The sequence below is a fragment of the Sylvia atricapilla genome, chromosome 1 (assembly GCF_009819655.1).
Source record: "Sylvia atricapilla isolate bSylAtr1 chromosome 1, bSylAtr1.pri, whole genome shotgun sequence".
In the NCBI taxonomy this organism is placed as follows: domain Eukaryota; kingdom Metazoa; phylum Chordata; class Aves; order Passeriformes; family Sylviidae; genus Sylvia; species Sylvia atricapilla.
In genome coordinates, this window is record NC_089140.1 from 25043816 (window position 1) to 25065755 (window position 21940).

Sequence of the window (21940 nt, forward strand, 5' to 3'; positions counted from 1 at the left end):
AAAGGGGGGGTGGTTTGAAAAAAGCAGCTTAGGTCAGTGCAATTTATTTGTGCTCTATCATGTGGTACCACTACCATTCTAGAAATGATTCATTCAAAAGAATGCAAAACCCTGCCTTAGTGCACCTGATCAATTTAGATTAAGATCAGTTTCACCTGCACATGAAAAATGTGGCTCCCCATATATACTTGTATATACACACCTGAAAACCCCCAGAACTCACTTCTTTTGACAACTTTGTGTGTTCATATTTTCACGAGACCAGTTCCTCCAAATCCAGAGAAAATTCCCAAAGATAAATTTTAACTCAAACCCCACCCCCCCCCCCCAAAAAAAAAAAAAAAAACCAAAAAAACCCTGCAATTTCAATCAATTTAGTTATTTTGAGCTAGTCCAACTGTGCTGGATTTTGCTGCTTGGCATAAGCCAGTGTTGCTTGTGTTTAACCAAAGCTGAATATCAAATTCAATGCCCCATGTGGGCAAATGAAATCATCATTTGGACTAATTTCTGTTATCCCCATCATGGAGATGTAAAAACACAGGACTTTCAGAATCCAGACTGAATCAACACCTTTCTTTTTTTTACAGTGGCAAGGGCTAATTTCACTTAAGTTGTCCAGCCATAAAAAATTTACTTCAAAATTCATCTTTGTTTCCTACAGCAATTTAATATACCAACCAAAGTTATAAAAGCAAACTTGTGGCTCAAAGAAATAATCCTGAACTTTACACTTTGCTTTCCAGCATAGATTTGAGAGCTCTGTCTTTAAAAGCTATTTTGCTTGGATAGATGATATTAAAAAGAAAATCACTTTCTTGCAAAGCATTAACATACATTTCCCCTCACTTAAATACTTCAATTTGAAATACACCACAAAATATACTCCCACAACAGTACTGTATTAGTATAAAACTATTTTAGTTCAATTAAAATGTCTAATTATCTACCCTCAAACCTATCTAAACTGTAATTTTCACTTTGAGTACTTCCAACGTATTCTCAGTTTTGTTTTCTTTTATCAGCTTCTCAAATCAGGTCCTGAATTCCAAATGTTAGGAAAAAATAGTCATTAACTGCTAGGTAACAGCAGATTTTCCAATTTAGAAAACTAAATTACACACACACCACAAAAATACATGTATTTTGCTATCTGAAATTTCATATTAAAATCTGTAATAACAAAACACTTTTCTGGCTCTTAGAACCTGATGAAGGTTTTACTTTCTAATCTGCAACTCCAGGCCAGTTTGAAAATGGGATGAGGAAAAATCTTAATAAAAAGACAAGCTTAAAGTGATATACTGCTCCTGACAGGGTTTAAAGTATGTTCTGGTGTGGAAGATTTTGTTGCCTCCCCAAGGGCTGCCTAGTAATCATGGTGAGCCTTTTTTTCCAACAGGATGTACCGATGGCTGACCCTCAGCTTGCCAAAGAGTTACTCCGTTAACCAACAAGCGACCTCATATAGTTGAGATTGACTCTCAAATTGGCGTGTTCCCACCTTTCCTGCACCTATTTTTTTCTTTTTAAGTAGCCTGAAGTAGCAGCAGAAACTACAATATTTTAGCCATCTGAGCATGCAGTATTCTTGAACTATCCCACCAATTGGAAGTGCTCTCTGTTACCTCTATCTTTTAAAATTGGAGCCATTATAGTCAATTGTGCAAATCTATAGTTGGTCTTCCGTAAAAAGAGGATTTTTAACCCACTGAACTGGAACATCTTCCAGGCAGTTCTTCAGATCTTTGACAAGATACCATACAACACACACATGCCAATCTGATATTCCCATGTATCTACATTCAGTTGTTCACAAAACACTCATATGTCACTTAAAAAGTTCCAAAAATCAGAGTACTTTTTGCAATAGAAGCTGATCATTAAAGAAGGGCAATAAATGTCCACATATATAAAAAATCGATGCGCTCACAAATGTTTTTGCACCTTCAGATAACATACCAACATCTGGAGCCCATCAGTGAGAAGCAAAAGCTTATGATACTTATTGAGCTGCTCTTAGAAAATGCACTGGTTAACTCAGCATGCCCTCAGACATTAACGAAGACTGTACTGCAACAGCCCCAATGGAGTGCCAGCATCCTTAGAGGCAGCCACAGCAGGGAGGAGAAGCAGGAGGCTGGAGTCTCCCACTAAAACTGGTCACTTCTGTTCAGATGTGAACCACAACCATTTTGTGGCTCGAAGAAGCAACAAAGGCTGCACAGCACCTGCTGTACACAGAGGTGAGATGAAGACCAGTATTGGTAAATAACTGTCTATCAAATCTCATAAGTAGACTTTAAAGAAGACAGCAACCAAACAGATCCCCAAAAATACCTGCAGCAAACAAAGTCCAGTACCAATCCCAGTTCAGCATGCGTTCTCTTTCAGGAGAGAGATGTTAGCTACTGAACATAATTCACTGCCCTAGCCAAACTTTTCAACAAGGATAGAGCAGTCTTACAGATTGATTTCATATTAATGAAAAGATTATCACACAGAACATGCTTGTGCCTTCATGATTCTTCCAAATCAAGAAGATCTATGATAAGCTTCAATTTCATATATCTTCTGAAATTGTTGTCTTTTTTATCTTCTTACCTTCCCCCTACTCTGGTTGTTTGCACTCTCGTCACTTCTGAAAATTACTAGTTCACTTTCTCATGATATATCCATACAGCATCCTGTTCAACTTGGCCCAAAGAGATACTTGTGCACGCCTGTGCTAAATACTGCAAATACCACACACACACACACAAAAAACCCCCAAAAACCCCCAAACAAACAAACAAAAAAAACCCAAAAAAAACCACAACAAGCTCTTTCCAAAAGTACCATCACCCTCAGCAAATAAGACTCTGGATTCAAATTTGTTTCTTCTGTTGCAGCTGTATGTAAGGGGGAATAAGATGAATTTATATGTGGAACATTACATAATTTGCTTTCTAAAAACATTTTCAGAAATTTTCCAGAATGCAATCCCCTAAAAACACTTCTACTTCAACTGTTGCTATCTATAATTTCAGTTCACTGGCAACAGCCTTACATTTTTTTTATTACCTTTCCTAGCCTCATTAGAAGTTAGCAACAAACTGCCAGCCCCCTAAGACCTCAAGTTTTAAGAGCACTAGGCCCCCAATGGGCATAAAAAATAAATTTACTCCTCTTGCCTCGAGGAGTAGTAGTAGTAGTAATAATAATAATAATAATAATAATAATAATAATAATAATAAACAAACAACAACCAAAAAAGCCCCATCAGATCACTTTCACTAAGGTCAACAGCACAATCTGCTAACAAAGGCAGAGTATCACTTCTCTTTTCTCCATTCAAGGCAGCTGGGGGATGATGCATGTGACATGTATAGAGAGGCTGACAGAATGGAGTTTTCTTAGCCTGGAGATGGGAGATCTAAAGGAGGCGCTCATTGGTGTCTACAGCTACCCAAGAGGTGAAGGAGAGACAGAGATGCACAGGGGAAGGACAAGAGGCAATGGATGCAAACTGGAACACTGGCAATCCCAACCAGGCCTCAAGAATTTCGTTTCACAGTGATCAAACACTGGAAGATGCTTACTCATAGAGGCTGTAGAGTCTCCAGCCTCAGAGATTATTTAAAACATTGATTAAGTATTTCCCCTCGAGCAACTGGCCTTGATGGTGGCACTGCAAAGGTTTGAACCATATGGCGGCCACAGCTCCTTCCAATCTGAATTGTTTGATGATTCTCTTACCATCCCCAAGAAAACAACAGAACAAAACCAACAACAAAGAACAAACAAACTGAATTTTGGTTCTGAATGCTTTAGAAAACCCAGCTGCATTTTTTAGACCAAATGAAACCAAATAGTAGAATACGACAAAGCTTCTCCTAATTTTGAAAATCACCGATTCACTTTGTATCCAAACAGGCTCTCTTTTACTTAAGATGCTTACATCCAAGTCTGCCTGGTTACATAACATTTTAGTTAAAAGAAAAAAGCAAAACAAAAACTTGCCAAGTTGACATATGTCTAGAAATGAAATTCTCAAAAAATAGTCTGAGTGACTTCAAAAATTGTTTTGAAGAAAAAAAATATACTAACAAGTCTACTTCACATCCTCTTGTAATTAAAACTGGCAATTATTTGTGCAAAATCCAGTATTGTACAAATAACAAAAAACATCAGAGTACACAGATTTCACATCTCTAATGTTGGCACTGGATCCATCATATCTAGGCAGCTGTCATTTATAAATCAGCAAATGTTTCACTGTATAGGTGAAGCTGTGATGTGTAAGCTAACACATCACTAGCTACAACTGGTTTCAAGGCAATTTGTACCAGAAATGGAAGTATCACTGATAAATACTAAATACTGCAGTTTATCAGGAGATCAAAGCTTACAGCCACAGCAATTTATTTTGTTGGTTCAGATTTAGCTTTTCATTGCTTTACATGGTATTCAGTGTACCAGGCTGGGCATCACTAAGCTAGGTGTTGCACAAGAGATAAAGAGTTACAGATTCCATAAGAAGAACCAAGTCATACCAGTGACTGCAGTGTAAAAACATAAAACAAATAATCCTCTGTAGCAAAAGCTATGTCACACAATCAGAAGTTAATTCTTTGGTCACGAAAGCAACTATGAAACTCCTGTAATAATTTTTTGCATATTAAAAAGATAATAGAGCATTATCATAGGAAAAAACTCTGAAGCTCATCACAGTAGCTGGGGTGCTATTTAAACCTCTCTTAAGAGCTATGTCCTTTTATAAAGTTTACAAACAAGTATTCAGGCAATTCAAGTATCAGGTATCAGCAAACAGGAGCACTTACTAATATGTAACCTTAATTAATGTGTTTATCTAAGAAATGTACTGACAGAATTAATAACAGAAGCAGAGATCCACAATAGCTACTGAATGCCAATAAAGACTTGTTTAGAGACAAAAGCAAAATACAATGTTTGAATCTGCAGCTGCTACACTTAATGAACAAGAATTTGGGGGGTGAGTTCCCAATTTCCTTCATGTTTTTGCTGGCTTTGGGGGGACGTTGTTGCTTGTTGTTCGGGTTTTTTTTTTTTAATTAAAGGACTGACATTTTACAGCATACTCATATTTCTCAAAGCAGCACAACACAGCATCCAATTTGAAGCAGCTTCAGATTGAATTAGAGGACCTCTAAAAAAGAAAACCAAAACCATAAAACCACACACTATACCATAACTCCATTTCATTAAGTACAAGAGCAAGAATTTCTGTCTGGTGGGTAATTCTACTTCAATACAAATCAGAATTAAAATCTTTAAAGCAAGTTCAATAATGGCTGGCAGCACAGACTCAGGCAACCACAGCTCTTACTGTGTCTTTCCTTACTCTCTTAGCAAAATCAACATGGACAATACTTATTTTGCCCTTCACTAGGGCTTGTGAGAACTGGTATCAGAAAAGGAAAGTTCCAGTTCCCGGGTCTCACTGCTGTGTTATTCACAGCTCAGAACTGTTAGGTGCCATTATTTATTTTACCCATCCAAAATTAAAGACAAAGGTTACAATGGCTTCGTTTTTAAACACTTTTTTACCCAACCATCTCACCATTTTTAAATGCTGTCTAGTAAAGAATTTCAAAGGGCTCTGCTTCTTTAATGAGGCATTAAAATACAGTCATACGACAAAAAAGCAACTCTACTAAGTCTCTTAAACCCCTGGACTTACATTATCAGCTTTTATGTGCCTGTCAACACTCAACAGTAAGAAGCAATGGTTTGCTCTTTGCCTCGAATTTAAAAGCCAGCTAAACTTCCTCTCACTTTCCTGCTGAGAGCTTTAACTCCTTACAAACTGTCAAAGCTTTGACACTTCAGCAGAAAGTAAATCTACAACATGATGCAATGGCCAGGTGTAGTCTCAATCAGTTACTAGCCACTAATTTACTAGTGGCCATTTAATTCACCTCAAAAAGCAATAAACTAGAAATGCTTCCCATACCCCTCCCCACCATGCACCCACACGGCTTGCACATCAGCCCTTTTAAATAGGTAATAGCTGTGTCAAAGAACCAGGTACAGTTAACTTGCAACTTGAAAGAAGTGAAATATTTAAAATTGTGGAGATGTCAACATATGGCTAAAATGCAAATCCCCTTCCAACCCAGAAGCTGAAGTGCAGAATTTCTCAAGAAAAGTAAGTGCAAAGTGTTAAATTGGAACTTCTTTACCCAGAACATTTCTCTGAATATCCACAGCCTGGATCTCACATCTCAGTGTAAAAGTTCATTGGCATAAAGTTCATTAATTCATTTAACAAAGATGCCAAGCCAAGTGCACCTGTGAAAGAGTACGAGTCGGATGGATTTGCATGGTATAAAATGTGAAATTCATTACTGGTTGCTATTCTGCTTGACATAAGTTAGAATATTTACATCATCATTTTCGTGTACAGAAAAACAATGACTGCACAGATAAGCCATGTTGTTTCTTTACAACAATAAAATGAGATACAGACTTAAAATGAGAGCCTTGAGACACTACACCTAACAGCACTATACTGAAAAATTATCCTTTCCCTATTCTTCTGTTCCTTTCACACTGTAATTCCACAGTATACAAAACCCCTATTTAAGTCTCCTAACCTTGATAAGGACTTGATACCACTCTCATTCAAGTGAATGGAAAGAGATCTCATAATTAGCCTCAAAGTCGCATGACTGAGACATTGAGTGGCAAAGTCACAGAATAGTATTTTAATAATGTATTTATGAAAATATTAGAGTTTTTTCATAATAGCAGGAAAATAAAACTCTTTTTCTCTTTGTGATAGAAGATAAGGAACTAGCACTGTCTAAAGGTCAACCATTTCTGCTCATAATGCACAACACTGAGACAGCTCTTCCATCCTCCCCAGTCCAGGCATTTGTTGGGGTGGTAGCCACAAAGTACTACACAGAAGTTACAAATACATCTACGGTTTCAAAAGGGGAGATGAAGGAATTAAATAAAAGCTATCCAAGGTTCTGCCAATGTTGGCATGTCTCCTCTTTCAAATACCTTAAATACAGTCTGCCATGGGATTTTTCTCTCATCACTAGAGACTTCAAATGGACTTCAAATGCCAAACAAATCCTTTGACTCACTCTGTCAAACCCCAAGGGAAACATTTGACAGCAGGAAAAATAGGAACAAGAATGCCAAGAGTTAAAAAGTTAAGTCGAACTGATTCAGCATTCAGATCAAACGAATACAGTTCCTCCTAGATTATTAATGAGTGCTCCAAGCAACCAGGGGCTCTTATGCAGACAAGAAACTGCACATCACAGGCATTCCAGGAACTCCAGTCTGCCTCCACTGGAACAAAACCCTAGTAAAATATGCATTCCCTCCTGTTTTAAAAGCATGGCATCTCTCACTGCTTCTCTGTCCATATGCATACACAAAAATGTTAGGCACAAAATACTTCCTTCATCAAGGTTATGATCTGCAGAATTTTTTTCTGGAAATCTTTTAGCGTGTGCAGTAACTTCTGAAACACTGCACACAAAAAGCACATCTGTCACACCCTCAACACACTACCAAAATAATAAAAAACCGAAATAGACACAAGAAGAGACAGCAAGTCTTCTCACCAGTCTCAATTTCTAATACAGACTTTTGGAGATGGTAGAAGGGATGCGATGATGCTCAAGCAATGGTTACAGAATCTTGTTAATTCAAATGGAAAGAGAAGGGTTTTTTTTTTTAACTCAGCATAAGACATGTGTGGGAAATACCAGTAAAAAGCAATGGATATGTGAAACATGTATTTTGGAAAGACAGAGAGTCAATGTCATCAAATTTTCTATTTACTTAGAATGTTTAACAAGCAAACAAACTTGATATATAGGAATAATGATGTCCAAAAGCAGCAGATTAGAAACAACAATTTTATCCAGTGTAAGTACTCAGCAAAAAAAAAAAAAAAATCCCCATACTTTTTCAAGTGCAAGCTCAGTATCAGAAATTAGTGCAAAATGCTAAATTCTGAACTCTTCTTTCAGACTGAATGGCCCTTATCATTAGGCAGGTGGGAGATAGCCCTGCACATATCAAAAGCTATATCTAGAATATCCAGAAATAAACAGCCCTCTTAATCAAGTTTTAAACTGGCCTGAGTATCTCATTATCAATGTAAACATCACGCTTCCAATGCACAGCTGAATTTTAAAGGGGGAGGGAACAGCAGAGGGCATGTAATATAGAATTCATTACTGTAAAATCTCACAGAATACAGTTTTAAGCCTTAAAAGTCAGCCAGCTTAAAATATAGCCAATTTAAACAAAAAATAATTCAGGGTAATGATTCCAAACCCAACATTCACCCAGGTCTTCTGGCAACCTCCTTGCAGTTTTTCAATCATTTCCCATAGTCACCTATCACTGCTGGTCTGGGCCTGCACAAGCATGCTGGGGAAGAGAAAAACAGAAGTGACCAGTCCTCCAGTGAAAACTATGATGATGACAATGACCTTGACTTCATACTGTGCACATATAAATGATTAAAAAAGTACAGACATAGTTGCTTGGCATTAGTGTAGTTCTGCTACCAATCACTGCCTCCTACACAAACAGTAGGTGAAAGAGTTTGGCATAGGTAGGGATTTTTACATTAAGAATGTACATTTAAGAATTTAAGAATGTCTTACCGAAAGTAACTTCCCCTTTGCCGGTCTTGTCAAACAGCTGAAAGGCTACTATGAACAATGCATCTGGAGCACACAGGACTGATTCAAATGCCACAAACTCTTGAAAGGATATCAGCCTAAGGGATGAAGGAAAAAAAAAACAGTAGCTCTGAAACCAACTTGCTTGCAGAAAACTAAAATACACTATAATATTGATTATACAAAAGAAAAAAGACCATAACCAAAATGTGTTCAAAATGTATTCAGCAAGGATTAAAATTTATCCTAAAATGCCCCATCCCCAGTGCTGTCAGGAAGTCTTTATATCACTAAACGGAAATGTCTGTTGAACAAGGCATTATTCCTCTCGGCAAGTCACAACAGAACATAAAACAAGCAAAACACTCAGCATGGCTACTCACCTCAGCTTTAATGTCTAACTGAACTGCCCTCTGGGGGAGCCTACCTCCCTCCACTGGCAAGACAGAGCCAATAAAGACATGAGTAACTTCCCTCAAGACTCAGTACTTAGCACTTTTGGAAAGCCAATACATTCAAGACCTACATGCTGCCACTCACTTCAGAAGGAACTGATCAGAATGTGTTATCCATTTGCTAGCAACTTATTAGTCATCCATCACAGCCCTCCAGTCCTGCATGTTGAGTCACAAATTTCAATCAGTAGTCTGCATGTTCTTCCTCAGCCCAAGAGCAGTTTATTCAAATTCATCATTACAGCCAGGTTCCTAATGTTCTAGCACAGTAGTAGGGCATAGATAAAAGCAGAGTTGTCCTTCCAGAAGTTAGTTCATAAGCAGAAATATATAATTAGACAATTTGGCATTGTTTCTGGCAGTAGGTTTGATACAGCAAAGACCTTGAACACTCTAATTTCTCTGCATCATACCCAAGAGTTCAAATGGGAGATCAAACTCCTATTCCTAAAGAGGCAAAGAGCAACTATTCTTTTGTTTCACTGTTTCTTTAATGTCTAGGCTGTAGAGTTTAAAATAGTCTTCAAATATGTGGTGGCAGGGCCTGCTAGCAGTCTGGGATAGTTAAGATTGCTGTCTCTCAGGCTGCTTTATGTCAGTGCTGCAGGCACATGGCTTTAATGGGTTCACATGGCAGCAGCTGGGGAACAAGGATTATTTCCGAAAAGCACAAAATTCAGTGTATGCAATATCAACACACATAAACCCAGGGGATTTTTAACAGAAACTAACTATATCCTTAGGACTTGATCTGAAGTGACACTGCAGCCAGTTCAATGAAAACTTCTATTCTGTATGCAACAGAGAAGAACTAAGAGTTTGTCTAAGTCAGAAAAGGTATTTTTTCCATCAAGTTATGATGACTCATGACTATACAGCAATTTCCAGTCACCTGTTTTACGGGAATTCAGAGAATATGCTGAGTTGGAAGGTTCCCATCAGGATCACAGAGCCCAACTCCTGGCCCTACACAGGACCATCCCCAAGAGTCACACCATGTACCTGAGAGGACTGTCCTTCCTGAACTCAGACAGGCATGGTGCTGTGACCAATTCCCTGGGAAGCCTGTCCCAGTACCCAACCACACTCTGAGTGAAAAACCTTTTCTTAATATCTAACCTAAACCTCCCTGAACTCAGCTTCATGCTGTTTGCTTCAATTCTGACACTGGTCACGAGAGTGAAGGGTTTAGCACTTGCCCCTCTTCCTCCCCTTGGGAGGAAGTTGAAACCACAATAACCTCTCCCCTCAGTCTCCTCCAGGCTGAACAGACCAAGTGACCTCAGGCACCCCTCACACAGCTTCCCCTCAAGACCCTTCACCATCTTCGTTGCTCACCTTTGCACATTCTCTAACAGTTCAATGTCTTTTCTATATTTTGGCACCCAAACCTGCACACACCATTCAAGGTGAGGCCGCCCCAGTGCAGAGCAGAGCAGGACAATCCCCTCCCTTGCCCAGCTGGCCATGCTGTGCCTGATGTCCCCAGGACATGGCTGGCCCTCCTGGCTGCCAGGGAACTGCTGACTCATTTTTAACTTTCTGTCAACCAGGACCCCCAGGTCGCTTTCCACAGTGCTGCTTTTCAGCCTCTCATTCACCAGTCTGTCTGTACATCCAAGGTTGCGCCATCCCAGGTGCAGAATCTGGCATTTTCCCTTGTTAAACGTCATACAGTTGGTGATTGCCCACCTCCCTGGCTTGTTGAGGTGCCTCTGCAGGACCTCCCTGCCCTTGAGGATGTCAGCAGTCAGCAAGCTTACTTAGTATCCCTATGAGTCCTGCATCAAGGTCACTCATGAAGATGCTGAAAAGCACAGGGCCGATGACGGAACCCTGCACAACCGCCCTAGTGACAGGTTGCCAGCCTGATGTCACCCCATTCACTGTAACCCTTTCTGCCTGACCTGTAAGCCAGTCACTCATCCATCATGTATCAGGGCTATTCAGCTGTATGCTGGACATTTTGTCCAGAAGGACACTATGAGAGACTGTATCATAAGCTTTGCTGAAGTCTAAAAATATTACATCTACTGGCTTTCCTAGATCAGCACCTAAAGTGTGCTTGCTGCACATCAGCAGCCAAACATCCAGAGGATAACAAGCCAACTTCCATGAGAAACATAAAAACAGGAGAAGATGAATAAAAGAGGATTTAAAAAAAACCACAAACACAGCACACAAAAGGCCTAAAAGCTGTTCTAGGCTACCTCCCTCAAAATACATGCAATAAATAAAAGTAAAAGAAATGTAGAGTATTAAATGGTCTAACAGATAATTAACTCTGGGAGCTTGCCACCATAAATTATAACACAGTGCAAGAAGTAAATAAAAAGAAACCTCCTCAGGTATTCTTAAGATTAAATTCACAATTGATGATGTCAGCAAACATATAAGAATGCCTTAGGCTTTACTGGCAAAGAAGTCTGTGCCTTGTTACATATGCACATGTTAGCACACGAGCAATCCATCAGTCCTTTAAAGTCCTTGGGAGTGCTTGGTACATCCCACTGTTAGACTACACAGACTACACAGACAGTCTTTCAAAGGAAGAAAACTTCCATCCCTTCTAGACCAAAACAAAGTTTTCAAAAGTAACATTTCCTTCAATTTTAAACAAATATATCATAACATACTCAGTTTTGTATCCACACATATTTACCGTTACAGTGTGACTTACTGGCTAAAAAAAGGCTATTATTATTTATTATTATTGGCCACGGACCTAGCAGAACAGTAAACAGATCCAAAGCACTGAGTTTTGTCCCAAGGATTATAATATATGCACACAGAAAAAATCAAAAAAGACAGCAGGTGACGAGACTCTAGAATAGGATTGTTTGGAATTATAAATGTAAAGTCTCTGCCAACATCACTTTGGTAAAGCTGCTTTTTGTGTGAAACAACCTGCACATGTCCTTATCAACAGATCACAATACAGCGATGACAGCCCAGAAAAGAAATACAGCACCTATCCCAGCAGAATCCCAGCACCATGTTAAGAACATATTCTATGTTATTAGGCCTGGGTTTGATTAAAACTCCATGTATTAACATTGTTACAAGATTTTATACTGGTAGAAGCATTTTTTTTTCCAGTACATGGAAGCAACAGTCCCCCTGGTAAGTCACAGATAAATGCTTAGAATAACCCTATATCCATTTTTAAAAACAATTATTCATAGAACTAGAAAGATTAAAAGTGTACAAATTGTGTGGCTCTAGCCAGACTGTTAAAGAAGAGACATTAATATCTGCTGTGCCAGCTGAATTCAAATTAACCCAATTTTTACATGTTAATTAAACCAGCTATTTTCTTCTTATTGTATTTTTGCTCCCTAAGCAGACTAGCCTGCTAGTGATTCCCAACAGATCTATTCGAACAACGACGTATTCATTTACTTCTATTATGACCATACAATACAGTAACTGAGCAGTAATTTTTCAGTCAATTACACGTGTGATTCTTAATGCTTAAAGAAGCTGAAAAAATGTGTACTACATAGCCACATGCTCACTTCTCTATACTGCACAAGGGTAGTTGCCTGGGTAACACATTTTCTCTCCAGTTTAGCATCACCCTTTTGGGTTTAGCATAACCCTTCAGTGAATATCATTAGGTGTCATTAAACAGCACATGTTAACATGGACTTCAATATACTACTTAAGAGTTATTTCATATACCTCAACAAGTAGCCATTTATGTTACAAAAGCAGAGAAAAACCTAGGGTTTTAACAGCACAAGGAGAGGAAGCTGAAATCTTTATGAAATTTTATTTCAGTCTTAAAGATATTCCACCCAAATAAGTCAAAGTTTTCCTTCACCTTCACATCCTCATTACCAGTGCCAATAATGCACAATTTATTCAGGAAGGCTCAAATCTTGGTATTTTAAAAGCATCCACATACAAGAGCACCACTCTAAACAGAACAATTGGGTATGGTCCAGCAAAACCACTATTTTACTACTCTCTCCTTTCTTCCATGCTCACATCCATGGTATCTGGACACGCCATAGACGTGACAAATCCCCACCAGAGAAAGTCTGCATGTAGCCACACAAAGAAAAAAAGCCATGACCTGCTGTAATAATACCTACAAATGCAATGATAAAGATGTTTTCTTCAGAAATCAATGCACATGTTTTTACTGTATCAGCAATTTAAACATGGTAACATAATGGGACACAAATTGAAGCTACATCTATAATTTTTCACTGCAAGTTAGGTAAACTGAGTATAGTGTAAATTGGTGCATTACAGGATACATTTATACCCAATAATAATGGAAAATACTGGCATTTCCAAGTGGTATTTTTGAATACTTTGTCCTTTCTAAAAATAAAGCATATAGTATTTCTCAGTAAAGTGTTAGTTACTATAGTCCAAACAGAGATGTGCAGTAAATACTTATTTTGTTAGGCAGATATTTAAAAGTACAACAGAAATCCGAAAAACAATATTACAGTAGGCAGGATGGAAAATGCCTGGCCTACTGCTGGTAAGCCTTTAGAAAACTGTATTTTGGGGAAATTTCTGATCCAGCTGAGGCCAAATGAAGTTTGGTTGTTTGGCTTTTTTTAAATACTAAGATTAGGAGTGAGAAGCTTAAGGCTAGGAACCAGGCTCTTCAATTTGTTTCACCCAAACAACAACCACACAATGTAACACTTATTAAGATCTATGTTATTACCAGTTGACTACTTTGAAAGGTTTGTCTGGCCATCAGCAAGGAATGTATTTCCTTTTCTTAGAGGAAACCTTAAAAACATGCCTCCATAAGAGAACAGCAGGAAAGCCCACCATCAAATAAACCTCTGCCCTGGCTTAAGATGGAGGCAAAACTTGCTCCCATGGCAACAGATATTCACTGAACAACAGAGTATGCCTTAAGAGGTCTCCTACCTTTGTCACAACAACAGTAGCTCATGTAGACCCTCAAATCCTTAATCTCCAGCAATGCAGGAATTGGGCTAGACTTACATGACATTTTGTCTACAGTAACCACCGTGAGATTGTATCTAAGAGGTATCATTCCTTTCATTTCACATTCAGAACTTCTTCAGTTCTTGGATAAGAAACTCTTCGCCCATCTATATGCCCTGCTCATGAGTCAGATGTTCTTGTGCTGTCTTCCTTTCACCTGTGACCTTACCCAGTTATGTATTCCACACTGATTACACTTGGTACGTAGAGCTAACTTGTCACCAAAATCAGAAAGAATCAAAAAGCATTCTAAAAAGTGCTAGGAACATCCCTGGTGGAAGCTCAGACCCTTGAAGTGACAAGTGGTCATGCTCACCAGTCATGAGCAACAGCTGCTTCTTCAGAGCAAAAGAGGGATCCAAGACAGTGGATAAATGCTTCTGGAAATATCCTGGCAGTATTTTCAGAAGAGCACTACTTTAAGTCACTAACACTGCAACAAAATTAATTTGTCACTGCTCTTGCAAGATACCTTCTATTTTATAATAGATATAATGCTAAATTACTGAACAGACTCTCATGACCTTAAACACGTGTAAGTCTCTAAACACTGACAAGCCTATTAAAAATGAACACTGACAAAAGCTGGTTTGTGCTTCACTGTAAAACTTGGAATTCTGGACTGCCAAGTTGACAGTATTCAGCAGGAGAAGATCAATAGCCCTGTCGCTGTCTTTAGGAGATTTCATGACAGGAACCAAAAAGCAGCTGACCCTTGCCTCAGATGATTTCTCTGCAAATTACTTTAAAAATCAGGAAAACGAAGTACAAACACTGAGCCACGTGGCAAAAAATGCTACAATGCCATGTTGGAGAGATGGATCACTAATCACTTTCCAAACTTTCTCCATTCTTTTACATATTAGCTAAACAGGAAGACAGCCTGAATACCAGAAGAGACTATCCAAAGACACATTACAAACTGTCATTGCTCAGTGTGGATTACAGAAACAATCCCTACCCACGGCAGAAAGCAGCAATTAGAAGCCTCAATACTACACCGCAAAACTCTTACAAGATCACGCCAAGTTACAAAATCCCAACTTGTCAACAAGTTCACATAGGCTACAGTTTTACATTTTGTTCTTCCTGACACCAGCTGCTGTTTGTGAGGGAGATCCAAATCACAAGGTATGGATTATGTTCTCAATCTTCTTATTACAAAACGGATTTGAAGCCATGTAATTTGGAAAATGCTGTTTTTGCAGGCATCAAACCAAGGGGAGAAATCTGAGAAATGTTTAATGTTTCCAGTCAAACACTATCTGAAGCCATGGCTTTTTTGATGCCATCAGTGTTACCAACACCACCTTTTACAGAATTCTTTTACAAGGGCAGTAATCATCACATTAACTCATTTGCAGGTTTAAGGTGCCCAGCTGCCAAATACATGAGACTGGCTGAGGAGAAAAGAGGAGAAAAGAGAGTGTGGCAAGGACTGCAAAACTTCTCAGTTATGCCTGCATCTGTTCCCTAGGAAGACTGCATTCTCTAGTCATGCTTTGTTTATCTCACATTTTACTCTCTGCAGCCACTGATATGAGTCATGCCTGAAGTTTTCTGGTTTCTAAAAATGCCACAACTACACACTTCAAGTCCATAGCTAATTATTCTCAAGTTTCTCTAAAGATACCTTAAAGGGAGGGTTCAACAACTCATATGGGTGAAGAGACAGCTTGCCTGGGCAAGTACCAAAAGCAAAAGCTAGGATTTCATTAAAGTAGGGGGAAGGAAGATGGAAGGGTAGCTAATCTTGCCTATTGGCAAAGTCGGCCTTTCAAATGCAAACCATGTGCAACTAACTTCACTGCTGCCTTCCCAAGATTGCAGAGTGGCTCCCTAAATACCTTAGGTGCTCCTCCTCCCTCTTGAAGGAAAAACACAGTGGCAAAAAAACCTTTAACAGTGCCATGGCTAAACAAAGCAGGGGCATTTTTTTCTAGGATCTCTTCCTACACCATCTAAACTTTTTTTGGATTTCTATTTGAATGTGTTTGTGACGGATACATAAAGTAAACAGAGACAGAAAGACTCAGGGAAGGAAAAAAAAGCAGGAGATAGGGGAGCCAGCCAACAAACATGAAAGGTTCCATGAATTAAAAATACATAGTAGACAGAAAATGGTTTGCGCCACTAAATGGTACTTCAGTTGAAAACAATGTTTCTACTCTTTTCACTTAAAAGATACTGTATTCCTTTACAGATCTGCAGGGGAAAACAAAAGAAAACAAACCCCTCCACTTGTCAAGGATCAGAAAAAATGGCGCTTTTTTTAAAACAAACAACAGAAAAAGAAAAAAAATAAACCAATCAACTACAAATCTCCCCCTCCTCCCCTCAACCCAAAACCAAAACTGCAAAAAAAACACTTACCCATCTTTTGTCTGATCCACCACACCTGCAAGGAGCTGTACAGTGCTTGAATTAGGCAAACCATCTCCAATTATCTTCAGGTACCGTGTGACAAAGTCATTAGGAGACATGAAAAATTCTCCATTCTTCTCCACACTTGCATACTGTTAAATGAATACAATATTTAGTGCCTCAACACATCCTTCTCCAGGCATTTATTACCACCACCCATAGTTTCCAGTCATGAGCAGGCCTCTGTTACAACAGATGACAGTTCTGCTCCAGTGAACCTACAGCCTTGATCCAAACAGGAAAGAATTAGAGGGGAGTAACCAAGTGGCTGAAGGCTCGGCTTCCCAGATAACAAATGGTGGACATACTTTTTGGATTATCATGTCAACAATTTCTTCATAGTGGTCTAGAAATGCTCTATACCAAATACGTTTCTGAAGTAGAAAAAGAAGCACTAGCACATTTTCAAGCATGTACGTCAAACTCTGACAGCAGTAGGGCACTGCACCGTATCTCATTTATCTGAAATGACTCCTTCGTTTAGCCATTCTACTTCGTGAAGAGAAGGCAGGGCTGGTTCCACCCGCAAAATGCCAGGGCAGCAAACGATCCCGCAGGAACATCCACCTGGGGGTGCTGTTTGGAAGTGCGCCACTGCATCACCTCCAGCCACGGCTGGCCCTTAAGGAAAGGAGAACCTACTGACACCTCTTGGCTGAAGTGCTGAAAGGAGGCCAAAGAATAGCATTCACAGAAAAATGTAACAGCAAAACACTTACTCTGAGGGTTCAGCAGACTGCAGAAACGAGTTCTGACACCTGCCATACAGTATCCCTGCTTTACACACAGTTGCTAGCACACTGCTCCAGAAAACAGCTATTGACAGACCCCAGCATATTTGCTCCCGCGAGAAGCCTCCAGGTTACAAACAAAAGTAATATTAACATTTTTGAAGATAATATCTAAATAAATAACTATAATTCCCTTTGTTACCTCCCCTCCCTCCTTGCTAGGTCATCCCTCAAATTTTAAAATCCTCATTTTCTGAAGAAGATCAAATTTGAAATCAACCCTAATGAATGTATTTTAAGAAAACAAAACAGATAACGACAATTATTAAGAGGAAAAGAGATCCCAGGCAAGATTTACAGAACTATGTGTTAAGGGGAAACAGGTCTGTCTTGGGATAAAAAATATGCACTGAGAACAGGAAAGAAACTGCTAATTTCTCTTTTTTTTTTATTTTTTTTAAGGCAAGGTAGGATGATAAACTATCACTGCAGCTCCCCACAGAGCATTATCCACACTAAAGTAATAAATAAATTAGATGCCTATTGCTATTTTGTAGTGTATTTCAAACACACGCTTTCTTTCACATTACTATGGCTCTGCTAAGGGACAAAACCTGCCAGTTTTCATTTCATACCGGTGCCTGCAGCGTACCGTTATACCTGCTGTAGGCATATAACTCTCAGAGGGATGCCAAAGTGTTACAGTAAGTAGATTATTTTCTTCTACTGCTATATAAATACCATTTTCAGGTACAGCAATATCTTCGAGAAACAAGGCTTCAGAGAAGCAAGCTCAAACAAAACAAAACTCGTTTTGGTATCTATATATTGGTTAGTGCTAAAGGATTCCTGTTTCAATAGACACTGTAACACATGCTTTCTAGCTGCTACACTGCAAGGAATTTTGAATTGTATACTTTTATAAGAACTAACAGATCAATTGATTTCAATGTAATCACTTGCAGAAAGACAGAATCCTTCAGAATCCCAGCCTCAGAAACTTTTAACACAGCTGCTATTGAGAAACAAATCAAATAAGTCAGACAGCCTATGCTTCTATATTTCTTTTTTTTCATCCAGGCTTACCCCCTGCTAGGGCACTCAATAACAGAAAACAGCACAAGGTTTCAGTGTCCCCCTGTTTCTTGTCATTGTGATTTACTCAAGTGTATTTGAAATCCAATCACGTACTCTACACTACATATAGAAAATGACCTTGAAAAATGTCAGCTTGATCACTTTGACTAAAATCTAATCTCTTAGGGGTTATGTTAGAAGACTTATAAGAAGTACTCTTGGAAATTATCATAACAAAAAGAAAAAAACATCAATTCTATTAGTTTTGGAGGAGCAACATTTAAAAATTGGTTCTTTATAATTTTATTTCCCCCCACTTTGACAATTATACCCACAGAGAATTTGATATTATACAATAGTACTTAATGGCTTTTTGGTAATTTACATACATTTCAGATAGTCAAGTAATAACAAGTTTAACCCCATTTTAAGTAAGATTTGCAAACATTCTATTGGGGATTTGACATACTAAATATGTTAGAAGTTGACTGCAATCCGCTGCATTTTAACTGATGGTTTCACATTTATTTCTACACTGTGGGTACCATTCCTACATGGAAATAGTATTTTTTAATTCTTAATTGAAATAGGAAAGAATGGTTGTCAAATCATTTTGTAAGGGAACATTCCACAATCTGCAGAAGCAACTGTATTGGCTTCATCACTTACAATAATCTGGAGAAGGTTAATTAACACTCTGGCTATTACTCATCTGTAGACCATGAAACAACGTAACACATTTATTCATAATTTTTCCTTCTTGGGAGTAAGCAGCATGACAATTCTGCATTACACTGAATGAAACATTTAGCTCATGTTTCATTACTTCACTTTACTGGGATCCCCTCTTTTTAGTGGAAGTGAAAGCAAAAGAGGAAGAAAAAGAAGTCAGAGGTGACATTTACTGTGCTCAACTATGATCCATTCAATCCATCAAATCAGAAGGTTGAGGAAGCTACAACCTGAAGAAATGCAAGAGAGATGAATACCCACAGGTAGATAGGAAACAATTTTCACACTGTTCTCAGCCAATCAACCTTCCCACTCTCCAACTGAGGACCACCTCAGAGTTCAGAAGGGACCAGGCTTCTTTCTAGAGTGTTTATTTCCTTCCTCAATGCTACTATCTTCTCAGGTCAGTGGTCTATTCCCTGTCTGCCTTTTCTGCTGCTGTGCTCTTGCTCTTCAAGTATGTTCCTCTGTAAACCACAGAACCCCTTCTTTTGCAAGACTCTTTTTGCTCTCCTGACAGATACAAGTTCCAGGACTTAAAAAGTTAAATCCTGGTTTTCTCAACTGAAAATCTGATTTCAGAGCTATAAATACTGACAGTATACAATAAAACTATAAATATAGGCAATATACATTGTAACACCTACACATATTGTTAATAATAGCTCACAAGGGACAATGGAAAAAATACCAAGAAGTACATGGAGAGTGGGGCATGACACTGGAGAGCAAAGATGGAGGGAAGAAACTGGAAAGGTATGAGCTCTCTTAGGCCCTCAACACCTCCACAGAAGTAATTCATGTACAACAGCTCTCTAATAGTACTGTGGCAACTACCTCATACTTATTCTTCAGAACCACAACCATTCTTCAGAATTTTTGTACTTTTATTTTTTTTTAAATACTATAATATCAAACTTACCCAGACACTGGGCTAATAAAGCTTAGAAAGGTTAGAAATAGTTATTTAAATTTAGGAAATGAAAAGAAAACCAGCTCCACAAAATCACAGAACAGTTTGGGTTGGAAAGGACTTTAAACATCATCTAGTTTCAGCCTCCCTGCCACAGGCATGTACATGTTCCATTACACCAGATTACTGAAAGCCCCATCTAATCTGGCCTTGAACACTTCCAGGGATGGGCCATTCACAACTTCTCTGGGCAAGCTATTCTAGGGATTTACCACCCTCACAGTAAGAGTTTCTTCCTTACTAACTTAACTTAAACCTACTCCCTTTTAGTTTAAAGTCATCCCCCCTTGTCCTACCACTATATGTTCCTGTAAAATGTCCCTATACTTGCAAAATGTCCCTCTCCAGATTACTTGTAGGCTCCCTTGAGGTACTGAAAGGCTGCAGTAAGATCTCCCTGGAGCCACCTCTTCTTCAGGCTGAACAGTCCCAATTCTCAGTCTGTTTTCATAGCAAAGGTGCTCCAACACTCTGATCGTCTTTGTGACCCTACTCTGGACTAGCTCCAACAGGTTCATCCCCACAGCTGGATGCAGCACTGCAGGTGGGGTCTCACAAGAACAGAGTAGGGTTGGAGAATCACCTCCCAGTTTTCAGCAAAACTAAACGAAAGCACATTTCTCTCAAGCACATGAAAGCAGGTACATGAGTACTTTCTTTACTTGCACGCTTTCCACACTAGGCCAACAGAGAAGGAATTTCAGTTACATAATAAATATGGCCAGCACTTCACAAGGTGATCTTCCCAACACTGCTACAAATAACAAAAAGCAGAGATAACCCTAAGAAAGGAAGGATGGCAAGGAAGGAAGAAGAAAGTTTACCAAATCATCTAACAGTAAGGTGTCTACACGAACATTTTACCACACACAGGAACAACAGTGAAACTCCTACCACATTCTCTGAACAATGTGGGTTTTTTCTAAGATAGCAATACTTCTTCTGAGTCAATACAATAATAACTCAGGAATATATCTGACTTCTTGGTGAGCATTGTTCAATTCTGATAATGGTATTTAAGTCTAACATGGTAATAATACGGTGAATGATTAATGGTTGGAAAAAAACTATCAAGAGTTGTATGCTGCAATAATGGAGCAAAAGACATGAAAAATTTAAGCAGAGAGTAAAATATTTACTTTACACGTACCTTCAAAAATATTGTTTTCAATTCAGCTGGATCAGCTCTTTTGGTTAGAGCCACCTACAAGTAAATACAATTACATTAATATGCATAACTTACACAAAAGGTGTCAAAGTGTCATTTAAAAACAAGAACACAAACAACAGAATGAGTGATGACAATAAACGTTCACCTGTTAAATTGCTTTAGTTGGCCATGCTCATTTTATTAACTTCACACTTATATAAGGTTATTCAACATTTTTGTTCTGCCTTCCTTACACAACCCTGCAACTCTTAAACAAGCACACATTAACAAGTCACAAAGACATTCAAGAATCAAATCTCTATAGCATTCCTCTCTGCTAGGATTCAGCTTTATACCATCTTTACCATAGAATTTTACACTTCCAGCACCTTTCACCTTAAAGATTTCAGAGTACCATATACAGTCCATAAGTGATAAATGGCAAAAATTAAATACTCAGACTCTAAACTTGTTCACGAAAGCAGCTCCACAAAAAACTGGATTTCAGTGTAACTATTTGGTTTATTACTTACACCATTTTAAGCTTACAGTGTAGATCTTTTTAATGAAATTAATTCAGAAAGCAGAGTATCTAGATTTTTCTGCAAATCAAACTAACAAGTTAAAACTAAAATCTAAGTTACATTTATCACCATAAGCCCAAAGTAATTACACTTTTTCCCAAAACACTGAATCAAAATATATTTCACTATGGAATAAGTCCACCA

The 21940-nt window shown here is 38.5% G+C and overlaps 1 protein-coding gene across 2 annotated transcripts in view; it reads right to left on the bottom strand.

Moving 5' to 3' along the window:
• The window catches only part of SLC25A13 (solute carrier family 25 member 13), a 102447-nt gene that overhangs the window by 57500 nt on the left and 23007 nt on the right, over positions 1–21940 (bottom strand). For both annotated transcript variants that reach the window (XM_066317719.1, XM_066317710.1), the window contains 3 exons: positions 21213–21266; positions 16499–16641; positions 8667–8782 (listed from right to left, as the gene is read on the bottom strand). In XM_066317719.1, the coding sequence (XP_066173816.1) occupies positions 8667–8782; positions 16499–16641; positions 21213–21266 (313 nt within the window). The remainder of the gene's footprint in view (positions 1–8666; positions 8783–16498; positions 16642–21212; positions 21267–21940) is intronic.